Raw genomic sequence first — 12705 nt, 5'->3', positions numbered from 1 at the left:
TCGTCATCAAACAACACAAATAAGTTACCACGCTACACACACATTTATTACAGTTAAGGAAACTTAATGCCAGACGACTACTTCTTTTTCCGGGGAACTACGCCTTGATGCCATTAGATTAAGTCGATTAACTCAGCTTTGTTCTCCCACTGTTCCACCAGCAAATGCTCTCATATCATAAAATATACAGCTGCCTGATATGTACACTTGACGGAAGTGGACTGCACAGCGCAGGCTCGTATGTGTTAAGTCCGTGTAGTAATTACACAGTAACAATATTGTCCAGTACCGTATCAACCATCCATTGTTTCTTGAATTTTTCCCAAATTCATGGTGTGACAAAAGAGTCCGTAATACCTGCCCACTTCAAGTTCAGCATTAACTATTATTATTTTCAAGCGAAAATGATTCAAAATAGTGTTTACGCTCTTAAGCTGCTCATTTTACAAGTAACCACTTAAAAGGAAGCTCTAGGTGCCTACATTCTCTCTTTTCCCCTCGTTTGTCTCTTCGCTATTCTCCACATTCTGGTTTCTTCCACAGTTGTGGAATTATTAAACGATGATAATTTATATTCCGAAGTAAATGATTCCAATCTCAATATTTTTCATTTCAGTTGTTGTTGTTGTGGTCTTCAGCTCTCCATGCTACTCTATCCTGTGCAAGCTTCTTCATCTCCCAGTACTTACTGCAACCTACATACTTCTGAATCTGCTTAGTGTATTCATCTCTTGGTCTCCCTCTAGGATTTTTACCCTCCACGCTGCCCTCCAATACTAAATTGATGATCCCTTGATGCCTCAGAATATGTCCTACCAACCGACCCCTTCTTCTAGTCAAATTGTGCCACAAATTTCTCTTCTCCCCAATTCTATTGAATACCTCCTCATTAGTTATGTGATCTACCCATCTAATCTTCAGCATTCTTCTGTAGCACCACATTTCGAAAGCTTCTATTCTCTTCTTGTCTAAACTATTTATCGTCCACGTTTCACTTCTATACATGGCTACACTCCATACAAATACTTTCAGAAATGACTTCCTGACACTTAAATCTATACTCGATTTTAACAAATTTCTCTTCTTCAGAAACGGTTTCTTTGCCATTGTCAGTCTACATTTTATATTCTCTCTATTCCGACCATCAGCAGTTATTTTGCTCCCCAAATAGCAAAAATCATTTATTACTTTAAGCGTCTGATTTCCTAATCTAATTCCCTCAGCATCGCCCGATTTAATTCGACTACATTCCATTATCCTCGTTTTGCTTTTGTTGATGTTCATCTTATATCCTCCTTTCAAGACACTGTCCATTCCGTTCACCAGCTCTTCCAGGTCCTTTGCTGTCTCTGACAGAATTAAAATGTCATCGGCGAACCTCAAAGTTTTTATTTCTTCTCCATGGATTTTAATTCCTACTCCAATTTTTTCTTTTGTTTCCTTTACTGCTTGTTCAATATACAGATTGAATAACATCGGGGAGAGGCTACAACCCTGTCTTACTCCCTTCCCAACCACTACTTCCCTTTCATGCCCTTCGACTCTTATAACTGCCATCTGATTTCTGTACAAATTGTAAATAGCCTTTCGCTACTTGAACCTAACGAACCTAAGGACATCACTCACATCCATTCCCGAGGCAGAATTCGAGCCTGCGACCGTAGCAGTCGCGCAGTTTCGGACTGAAGCGCCTAGAACCGCTCGGCCACCGCGGCCGGCATGTTACACACTTCTAGGGGTTGTAGAGGGGACTTAGCATATCAAGTTTTAGATAGGAACCCAAGTCCGGAAACGTCGTCCAACGACGCTACAGAGCGTCAAAATTACAGGCACCGGCGCTGTAAATTTATGTATATATACTTCGATTCCGTGACGGGAGGATATATGAGCATTTGTTCTTCTCTGCTAGTGTGAAACACATCTGATCTACTGAACAAGTCCAGATTGCCCTCAAGGTACGCATTTTAGATCCCATGCTTACTCGACTTTTTGATTGCTTTGGTCCGTACCACCACCTCTTGAAAGTTGTCTACCCTACAATATTAGCAACAACAATACCGGTACATGTATCCCACTGTCAGGGGTATCAGAACGGTTTTCGCTCGTCACTTTCGACTCGCTCGTTTTCGGTACAGAGCCTCTTATTGCAAGTTAGTAACATAATCACGCAATCACATTGATATACATACATTTAAGGTCGCCGGCGAATATAACTTTGACACTCTGAACTTCGTTGGATGACGTTTCTGGACATGGATTCCTGTGTGAAACTTGATCTATTGAGTCCTACACCCTATAGAAGTGTATCGTGAAACATCCTGTGTGGACACAGACTGCACATTACTAGCGTACAAATTCATTTTATGCTTCTAAGACCAGGAAACTCAGACTCATGAAGCGTTCAGCAAGGAACAAAGCCAGTTGCACGCGATATCGCAGGTAAACCTCACTTCAGTGGAGACAGTAATCTGAGAAGAAATTGACAACGGGGGTTATTGCAGCTTAGTGAACGCCAAAGTTCCACCGTTGATAAATCCAAGAGAAACTCTGCACCGCATTTAAATAACTTTTTCTTCAAACTTCGAAATAAAGCGCATAAATTGCCGCAGAGACTTGGCGAGAACGCCTACTCCAGGACCGGACGATAAAGCTCTCACATTTCGGAAGGCAGGGAAGAGACGCCCGGACGCCGCAGAAACTTACGACTTCCTGTAATACCCGCGGCGCGGCCCACGAGGCACAATATTAACTCCATAAATCCCGTATCTCACTTTCCGTACGGATACACCAGGACCGTTCCTCTAACTGTCGATTGCGCTGGATACTTCTTTTAAATTTAAATATGCTGAGTCCCTCCATGACCGTCAGGCTATTGGAGAAACTTTAGCAATAAAACTTTTAACGACTCTCCAGGTGGAAAGTGCAGCGTTCGGTTTCCACTCTGACATGCGTCACGAGATTCTGGGGTATCTGTGCTGATATCTACTGTTCCGGAGAGAAGGGCATTCCATGGAATCTCTGCTACAGTGAATGCTATTTTCCGGTGTGATTTTAATCAAAAGAATTCGAGGATGATTGTAACATTCCTGTTTGGCTCGTTATACTAAGGAATTTCATATTTTTTAAAAAATATATGCGGTATTTGCGTCAAGTTGTAACACTACTGCAGCAGACAGCGGAATGAATGTTCGAAATATCGTCTACCACAACATGTAGGCGAGGACACACAATGATGCTACGTGTGATTTACATATGAAAGTCCAGTGCATCTGCCCCCAATTCTCGTAACTGACTTGCCTCGCGTCTTGTAGACGTCGTCCCAATTGGTTTATTCTCCATCGGTCGTGAGCTCTAACGCTTGTGCAATAAACAGTGCATAACAATGTACCAAGTGAGTTGATTCAAATGCTTAAGCATAATGAGAATCGTGATATTTTAAGATGAGAACTAATTTTGTTTTATTTGTCCAGTCGCAAAATTAGTAAAACGATTTCTAGAGGCAGTCTATCGTTAACACTCATTACAATACAATTAAAAGAAAACAGCCCTCGGTCACTAATTTTTAATGAATTAACGGGTTTTCGACACTGCTAGGAGTGTCTTTCTCTGAATTTAAACCAAAGAATGGTCTATAACATGGTCACAGAATTATGACTAAAAACGTATGATACAAATTATAACTACGGAATTATCGTGAAAGACTGGCAGTACTTATATGTCATTTATAAAATAATGAATATGCCAAAAGGGCATTAGTCAGACGCAAGTAACGAGCAGCCCTTAGTGCTCGCCATCAGTTTCTTTTTTTATCTTAAATTTTTTAGTGACTAATGCCCTTTTGGCATATTCATTATTTTATAAATGACATATAAGTACTGCCAGTCTTTCACGATAATTCCGTACTTATAATTTGTATCATACGTTTTTAGTCATAATTCTGTGACCATGTTATTGACCATTCTTTGGTTTAAATTCTGTGGAAGACACTCCTAGCAGTGTCGAAACCCGGTTAATTCGTTAAAAATTAGTGACCGAGGGCTGCTTTCTTTTAATTGTAACTATTCACGGTCTCTGAACGTGCAGCCATCTACAAATTTTTACTCATTACAATATTCTTGGTCATCAATCATTAGTTCCCGAGCATCACACGATCTTAGAATCCACATGAGATTGCACAAATACAGGCTGCTTGAAATATACCATTTCAAACTTCAAGGAGTTGTTGGGGGGGGGGGGGGGCTCAAATGGCTCTGAGTACTATGGGACTCAACTTCTGAGGTCATTAGTCCCCTAGAACTTAGAACTAGTTAAACCTAACTAACCTAAGGACATCACAAACATCCATGCCAGAGGCATGTAGCGCCTAGAACCGCACGGCCACTCCGGCCGGCGGAGTTTCCAAAATGAAATTCTCACTCTGCAGTGGCGTGTGTGCTGATATGGAACTACTGCTGGAGGTTAATACTATTCGACGCAAGGGCGCCCTCATCTACGCCCCTTTTATGTGAGCCACCTCTTTATGGTCCTTGTGGTCAACGAAGCACCAGTTGCACGTCGCATCAGTGATGACGAATCTGGGGCGCTGAGTGCCTCTCTGATGACTGCTCGGTCCCCTCGTTCTGTCGACTCTAGAGGTCGTTCGCTTCCTTCTTGACGCTGTGCTCGACCATGGTTCCCTATTGTCGGGGAATAAAGAGTCTTACACCATCTGTTGGTGTTGTGTTAAGACTGTAGATTGTGCAGCCCTCTGCAGCGGATACATAACTTTTTCAGTGTAAATGGACGTTGTGAAAATAAATGTGTATGAGCAGAGGTTTTACTGTGTCGATTCCTTGATGTCACTAGTGTGTAGCAACACCCCAATCCTGCCAACATCATCGGACAGTGGCACCGTTCCTATTCAAATGTCGAGCGATTCGCCGATTACTCTAACCAACTTCTTTGCGCCCAACTCCACACAGTTTCTCAAACGCTGAGCTCTGCGTATATTGTAAGCGTAAGCTTCCTCGGCCATTGTCACCGTCAATAAAATTGTTCTGAATCTATAACCGCACTCTGAACGTGTAAAACTTAAGATGTTTCGGCCGCTATTGAAAGTGGCCTTCATCATAGTGTATCTCTATTCTTTTTTTTTTTTTTTGCGAAAATCATAAATTACACCGTGAGGAAGGCCTTGTGCGATACTGGTCGAAACGTCGTAAGTTTTAAACATTGAGATTACGGTCATAGACCGAGAAGAATTTTGTTGAATGTAAATGTCGTGTGACTGCGACCTCCTGTCGGATAGACCGTTCGCTAGGTGCAAGTCTTCCGATTTGACGCCACTTCGGCGACTTGCGCGTCGATGGGGATGAAATGATGATGATGGTGATTAGGACAACACAACACTTAGTCCCTGAGTGGAGAAAATCTCCGACCCAGCCGGGAATCGAACCCGGGCCCTGAGGATTGACATTCTGTCGCGCTGACCACTCAGCTACCGGGGGCGGACAAGAATTTTGTTGACCTGTGCATATTGTTCACACGCCTGTGGGATGCATAATTACAGTGCATCCGAGTACCCGGAATGAAATATACAAAGACTTTATGTCCTGGTATCGACAGGTCCCCTGTTTACTAACCTAGCCAGATGAGCGGTGAAATTGCGCTGCAGCGTCACACATTCATCCATCGGCCACCATAGTTTACAATTTTCCGTTTTCCGTCGATAACTGTATGAATATCAATTTGCGACCGATTTGCTAAACTCCTTCGTGGTGCGTCGTTATCTTTTTTCCCTGAAGTGTAACTTCATGGACCTGTATTGGTTTATGACTGACTATATTCGTAACGCAGGGAAAAAAGCTACGTTAAAAATGTGGATGAGATAACGGACTACACCATTTTATCTACATGTATTAACATCAAGCTTTTTCTTGGGTAACGGGTCAACAATAGCTATCTTTTCCCATAGCTTCCTGAAGACTACTTTTTTTAAAAATATTTATTTCTGTATCAGTTACCTTTAAAGCTTTAGCTATTTTTCTCCTTTTCACCGTTAGATCGTCGTTGTATCGCATCTTGAAAAGCAGTCACAATTTCGATTGGATAGTAGTTCAAAATGGTTCAAATGGCTCTGAGCACTATGGGACTTAACTACTGAGGTCATCAGTCCCCTAGAACTTAGAACTACTTAAACCTAACTAACCTAAGGACATCACACACATCCATGCCCGAGGCAGGATTCGAACCTGCGACCGTAGCGGTCACGCGGTTCCAAACTGACGCGCTTAGAACCGCACGGCCACACCGGCCGGCGGATAGTAGTAATGTTAGAATTAGCCACCATTTGTGGGAGTCGGGTCACTATTTTTCTGGTAGTTTTCGCGACGCGGGCACCATGAGTGATTTATACGAGTGAGGTAGCTTTACCGGACGTATTGCATACGTGTACAAAATTTCCAAGTACACCTTAAGGCCGAGATTACTTTTAGTTGCCTGTGAATCTTCTGTGTTGTACAGTCGTGGTCCGTGAAATTTTTCGTTTGTCATATTTCCCCGGACATCGTGAGAGATGGTCCCGGTTCCGCTGAGACACCAAGACCCAGCTTAACCAGGAGCACTAATGAAAATGAAACGGCTGGAGGAATTATGTCTGACGGATCACGACCATATAACGCGGAAGATTCACGAGCAACTATGGCAGCAACGGTGTTTTAGGCTGAAATTATTTTTCTTGAAATGTTTATCTGTGGATTGGTTCACTTTCAAGTCTCGGCAGGACGTTGATCAAGCTGTGACATGGAGAAAAAAAATGAGGAATGGTAGGTAATTGAAGCCGAAAAAAAGGATTTCCAGGAAAGAAATCTCAAATTTCTCTTTGTATCGGTTCAATTATCCAACACTGCCCCGGTCCTAAAAATCACATACAGAAAATAAAGTTATCAATTTGGTAGATTTCCTTCCACACACATCTTATTAAGTAGATGATAATGCGATGTATGTAGTTCGCTTTAACGGGGAATGTTCATGAAAAAGAACGCATTATTTGAAAGATGTGCCAAACCCACAATTTAGAAAGATACGGCAATGAAATTTTGTATCATTCTTTACGTGATATCAACACGTTTACTGGGGCCGATGACCTATGCAGTTCGGTCCCTATAATCTTCAAACCAACCAACACATTTACTGGTAAGTTTCTTGGATCATATGTATTTCACTTTTTTTAAGAAACTTAATTTTATTCTCAAAAAGTGATATGTGTTCCTTTATCTGGGAAACTATGCAAAAGATTTCTAAAAGACATTTTCTGTTTAATCTCTTTGCATATTGTAAGCTTTTCTGGCGAAGTCTTTTAAATATACAGAAGAGGAGAATTTTAATGACTTTCTAATTATAATTCTGTAGGTATAATATAAAACTGATGCAAACTTCAATCACTTTACCCATGTCTCAGATTATACTCAGAATTCCAAAATTTACTCTTGAGACTACTTTTATTGGGTATAAATAATAATTGCACAAAATTTCATAATTCTCGCCTTCACATATTCTGAGAAAAAGGTACACTAACTTTAAAAAACAAAATTTTCAGTACATGCTATTTAAAGTTCAGTCTAACGTTTTTTTCTCATGTCTTCTCTTCATAAGACCCCATATTTGTTCTCAGGGTCCTCTACCCCTACAAACTCCTCTTCTGGTTTCTTGTTTTCCGCCTTCTTTCGTTTACCAGGTCTTCAAATGACTTTTCAATTGCAGAGAGTCACTGTAAATCTATTTCTCTTTGCTGGTTTCTTGCTGTTTCACATGTCTTGCATTCACTAACGTCTGAAAACGTGTTTATCTAGTTTTCTATACATTTTTTGTGACCGTGGCATTGCTGAAGGATGAAAGAATCGAATACTTGCGTAATTCTCCGTCAGTAGCACAAAGCAAAACAAGAAGTGCTTCTTCATAAACAAAGCAGTAGGTTTGTTACTGTTCCTACGATACGGAAGGGTAGCACCCGTTTCACACTACTTACTGCAAATGTGACGTCATTTTGACGTCACGCTCAGTATCGAGAATCGCATGATCGGCTACCGACTTTCGTCAGCGTTCGATACGGGCCTCTCACAAGACTTCATGCACATCTACAGGAGACTCAGAAAGACAGGTAACTTTTGGAATGATTTATTATAATTATTACTGTAATTAAATGTCTCGAATGATTTATCGACGGTTAATGGCATTATATAAGAGTTTTCTCTCAGGAGTGAGTTGTTATCGTCAATAATTTACAAATTAAGCATGAAACACGATTTTATTATAATTTGCAGTATGCCGTTTCAAGATAACGGAGCATTGAAAATTTATCACGCACACGTTACCATTATCATTAAGTGTCAATTAATAACGCATCAACGTCATAAGCCTTCTAGAGAGCCTATGTTGGCGAGGAAAGGAGACAAATATCACAAGATGACATTTTACACACACAGAGATTGATGAAATAAACAGAAAGGTGTATTCCCACAATTATCGGTACTTAAGACTCAAGTATGATACGTTGCATTGCACAAAAATGCATAAAATGATCATTTTGTTGTTCATATGTTAGTGTCGTGAACTTGTGTAACGTTGTTCTGTTGAATAAAGTATTGGAAAAGAAAGTGTAGTGAATAACGTCGCGGTTTCTAGTGTCGTGACGTATGGGCTCGCATCTCGCTAAATGCAATTTTTTTTGTGACGTCAAAATAACGTAACCTCTGCAGGAATCGTTGTGAAGGGAGTGTTTCTCGGTACGGAACAGAGTCATATATGATCTATAAAATCAAAAAGACTATATCACAGCTTTCTAGATGCATCCTATGCAAGATTAGTTGAAACTAATCCACGGAATCGTTGTTCACCGAGCTAGCATTGAAGTGTTGTTCCAAGAAGTGGGCTTGACTGGAAGGTCGCATCACACAATTATTTTTCAGGCACTTCGGATGCGAATTCATCATTGCAACTTTGAGAACTTTACTGTGCCATCCGAACAAAACACAGTCAGGGCAAAAGCACCCCAGGCGCAAAGATGCGAGCTGGTGCCAGTGCCAAAGAGACTCGCCACTTGCGCGAGTTCCACCAGCGCTGAGGATGAAGATACCTACTCCGCCTCGGCCAGTTGCCGGCAGAATATAATCCGCCAATTACCGGACGACAACGGACGGAAGAAAGAAGAGCAGCTCTTGCCCACTTGGTTATATACACTACTGGCTATTAAAATTGCTACGGCAAGAAGAAATGCAGATGATAAACGGGTATTCGTTGGACAAATATATTATACTAGAAGTGACATGTAATTACATTTTCACGCAATTTGGGTGCATAGATCCTGAGAAATCAGTACCCACAACAACCACCTCTGGCCGTAATAACAGCCTTGATGCGCCTGGGCATTGAGTCAGACAGAGCTTGGATGGCGTGGACAGGTACAGCTGCCCATGCAGCTTCAACACGATACCACAGTTCATCAACAGTAGTGACTGGCGTATTGTGACAAGCCAGTTACTTGGCCACCATTGAGCAGACGTTTTCAGTTGGTGAGAGATCTGGAGAATGCGCTGGTCAGAGCAGCAGTCGAACATTTTCTGTAACCAGAAAGGCCCGTACAGGACCTGCAACATGCGGCCGTGCGTTATACTGCTGAAATGTAGGGTTTCGCAGGGATCGAATGCGGGTACGGCCACGGGTCGTAACACATCTGAAATGTAACGTCCACTTTTCAAAGTGCCGTCAATGCGGACAAGAGGTGACCGAGACGTGTAACCAATGGCACCCCATACCATCACGCCGGGTGATACGCCAGGATGGCGATGACGAATACACGATTCCAATGTGCGTTCACCGCGATGTCACCACAGACGGATGCGACCATCATGATGCTGTAAACAGAACCTGGATTCATCCGAAAAAAAGACGTTTTGCCATTCGTGCACCCAGGTTCGTCGTTGAGTACATCATCGCAGGCGCTCCTGTCTGTGATGCAGAGTCAAGGCTAACCGCAGCCATGTATCCGAGCTGATAGTCCATGCTGCTGCAAACGTCGTCGAACTGCTCGTGCAGATGGTGTTGTCTTGCAAACGTCCCCATTGCTGAATCAGGGATCGAAACGTCGCTGTACGATCCGTTACAGCCATGCGGATAAGATACCTGTCATCTCGACTGCTAGTGATACGAGGCCGGTGGGATCCAGCATGGCGATCCGTATTACCCTCCTGAACCCACCGATTCCATATTCTGCTAACAGTCATTGGATCTCGACCATCGCGAGCAGCAATGTCGCGATAAACCGCAATCGCGATAGGCTACAATCCGACCTTTATCGAAGTCGGAATGTGATGGTACGCATTTCTCCTACTTACACGAGGCATCACAACAACGTTTCACCAGGCAACGCCGGTCAACTGCTGTTTGTGTATGAGAAATCGGTTGGAAACTTTCCTAATGTCAGCACGTTGTAGGTGTCGCCACCGGCACCACCCTCGTGTGAATGCTCTGAAAAGCTAATCATTTACATATCACGGCATCTCCTTCCTGTCCGTTAAATTTCTCGTCTGTAGCACATCTTCGTGGTGTAGCAATTTTAATGGCCAGTAGTGTATCATCATCCAGGGGTGACTTAGATAGGGAACGCTGTTTTGTGAACTCTTAAAAGTGAACAGACAATTGTTGTAAATTGGATTTGCTATGTACTGTGAAGTTTACCTACTATTATTTGCACTTAGCCATTGAGGGTTTTTGTGTTTTATATTACATGCAGTGTTACAGACTTCATTTTTCCACAAGTGACAAACATAACTAAACCTTTTTCACCCATTTAAATTGAAAGCTAAAATTTTTGGTGAATTTCATGAACGTCCCCCGTTAAAGCCAGGCAGGACAGAATCTGTCTGCAGGAAGAAATTAAAAATGATCGGAAGTACTTACGAGCTGCTGCGGCGTTGGTGATGGTGACCCAGAAGTCTATAGTCTTCTCCGGGCCGAGTTCCTCGTAGTCCCACTTCTTCTTGACGCGGACGGCGCCATTGGGCTCGACGGTGACCCAGGGGTTCTCGTCGCGTATCTTGAAGGTCTCGCGCTCCGTCTCCTTCTCCAGCTGGAAGACGACGCGGCCCTCGGTCTCGCCGTCTGCCTCTGTGAACTCTATCCTCTTGGTGGGCCGCACGGCGCGCGTCACGCGGCGCTTGGTGATGCGGTGCACGCTCGGCACGACTTCAGCCACTTCTTCCGGGTCGGGGCCGGGTTCGAACTCTTTCTCGATGTCCTCGATGTGTTCTTCTTCCGCAGATATCGCCAGGAGCTCTCGATCCTGCTGGACCGGGGGCGGCACGTTGAACTGGAGGAAGACGCGCGCCGGCTCGACCGCACTGCGACTGGGGGAGCGGAGGTCATGCGCCTCGACGATGATCTCGTAGTCGGTGTCCTCCTGCGGCGGGTCGCCGGCCAGCAGCAGCTCGCCCGTCTGCGGCACGATCACGACCAGCCGGCTGGGCGCACCCAGGGAGAAGACGACGCGGTCCCCGTCGGCGTCCGTCGCGGAGACCTTGCCGACAGTGCGGAAGCGGCCCGGCGGCGGCACCCAGCCCACGTCGACGGGGAAGCGGTACTCCTTGCTGGAGAAGACGGGGCCGTTGTCGTTCTCGTCGAGCACGCGCACGCGCAGCGTGGTGATGGCGCGCTCCAGCCCGAGGGCGTCCTCCGCCTCGACGGTGAGCTCGTAGTCGGCCTGCTGCTCGCGGTCCAGCGGCCAGGCGGTGACGAGCGCGGCGCTGGAGCCGTTGTCCGCCTCCAGGCGGAAGGCGCCGCCGGGGTCGCCGACGAGCAGCCGGTAGAGCAGCGGGCCGCCGCGCCAGCCGGCCGCCGGCTCCAGCGTGGCCACGTGCGTGCCCGCGGGCGCGTTCTCCGCCACCGTGGCCGGGTCGCGGCGCTCCTCGAAGCGCAGCATGTCGCGCCGGTCCAGCACGGCCACTTCCAGCGTCCGGTTCACGGCTCCGTCCTCGAGCACGGCGAGCGTCACGTTCCGGCCGAGCAGCGGCCGCAAGTCTGCCGTGGTCATGAGTATGCCGCCGGGCACCAGGGTGAAGAAGTCGGAGAATCCGGTGTCGAGCAGACGGTAGCTGTGGCCCTTCGGGAACTGGCGGACGTCGAAGCCGGGCCGCGTGTCGTGCGCCAGCACGGCCACGTTGCGGCGCCGCGGCGGAGTCCTGGTCCGCAAAGAAGCGTCAGCGGGCGCCGCGCAAGCACACCACAGCAGCACCGCCGCCGCCGCCGCCGCCACCAGCCGAGTCCCAGGCATCGCCACACGCCTGCAAGCACACAGGCACGCCTTCACTTAGATTTTTGGACAACGTGGTTGTGGAGAAAAGCAGCGATTAGTGTGATTAGTCAATAATTCAAAAACAGTCTTCATCGCATTTATAATAATAATAATAACAATTATTATTATTATTATACCGCCAACCGGTTTCAATCCGACGCAGGGGTCATCTTCTGGGCGTTTACACCATTGGTCGACTGCTGGTGGTGTCAGTCCTGTCTACATAACGGTAGGTTCAAATGGTTCAAATGGCTCTGAGCACTATGCGACAGAACTTCTGATGTCATGAATCGCCTAGAACTTAGAACTAATTAAACCTAAGTAAGCGCCTGGAACCGCTCGGCCACCTCGGCCGGCTTTAAAATTCAAGTTAAAAGGAT

The 12705-nt window shown here is 45.2% G+C and overlaps 1 protein-coding gene across 1 annotated transcript in view; it reads right to left on the bottom strand.

Moving 5' to 3' along the window:
• Positions 1 to 12304, bottom strand: part of LOC124799095 (neural-cadherin-like) — a 1093765-nt gene extending 1081461 nt beyond the window's left edge. The window contains exon 1 of the mRNA XM_047262634.1: positions 10936 to 12304. Within this exon, the coding sequence (XP_047118590.1) occupies positions 10936 to 12304 (1369 nt within the window). The remainder of the gene's footprint in view (positions 1 to 10935) is intronic.
• Positions 12305 to 12705: the final 401 nt, after the last annotated feature.

The sequence above is a fragment of the Schistocerca piceifrons genome, chromosome 5 (assembly GCF_021461385.2).
Source record: "Schistocerca piceifrons isolate TAMUIC-IGC-003096 chromosome 5, iqSchPice1.1, whole genome shotgun sequence".
Classification (NCBI taxonomy): domain Eukaryota; kingdom Metazoa; phylum Arthropoda; class Insecta; order Orthoptera; family Acrididae; genus Schistocerca; species Schistocerca piceifrons.
This window is presented reverse-complemented; position numbering and strand designations above follow the sequence as displayed.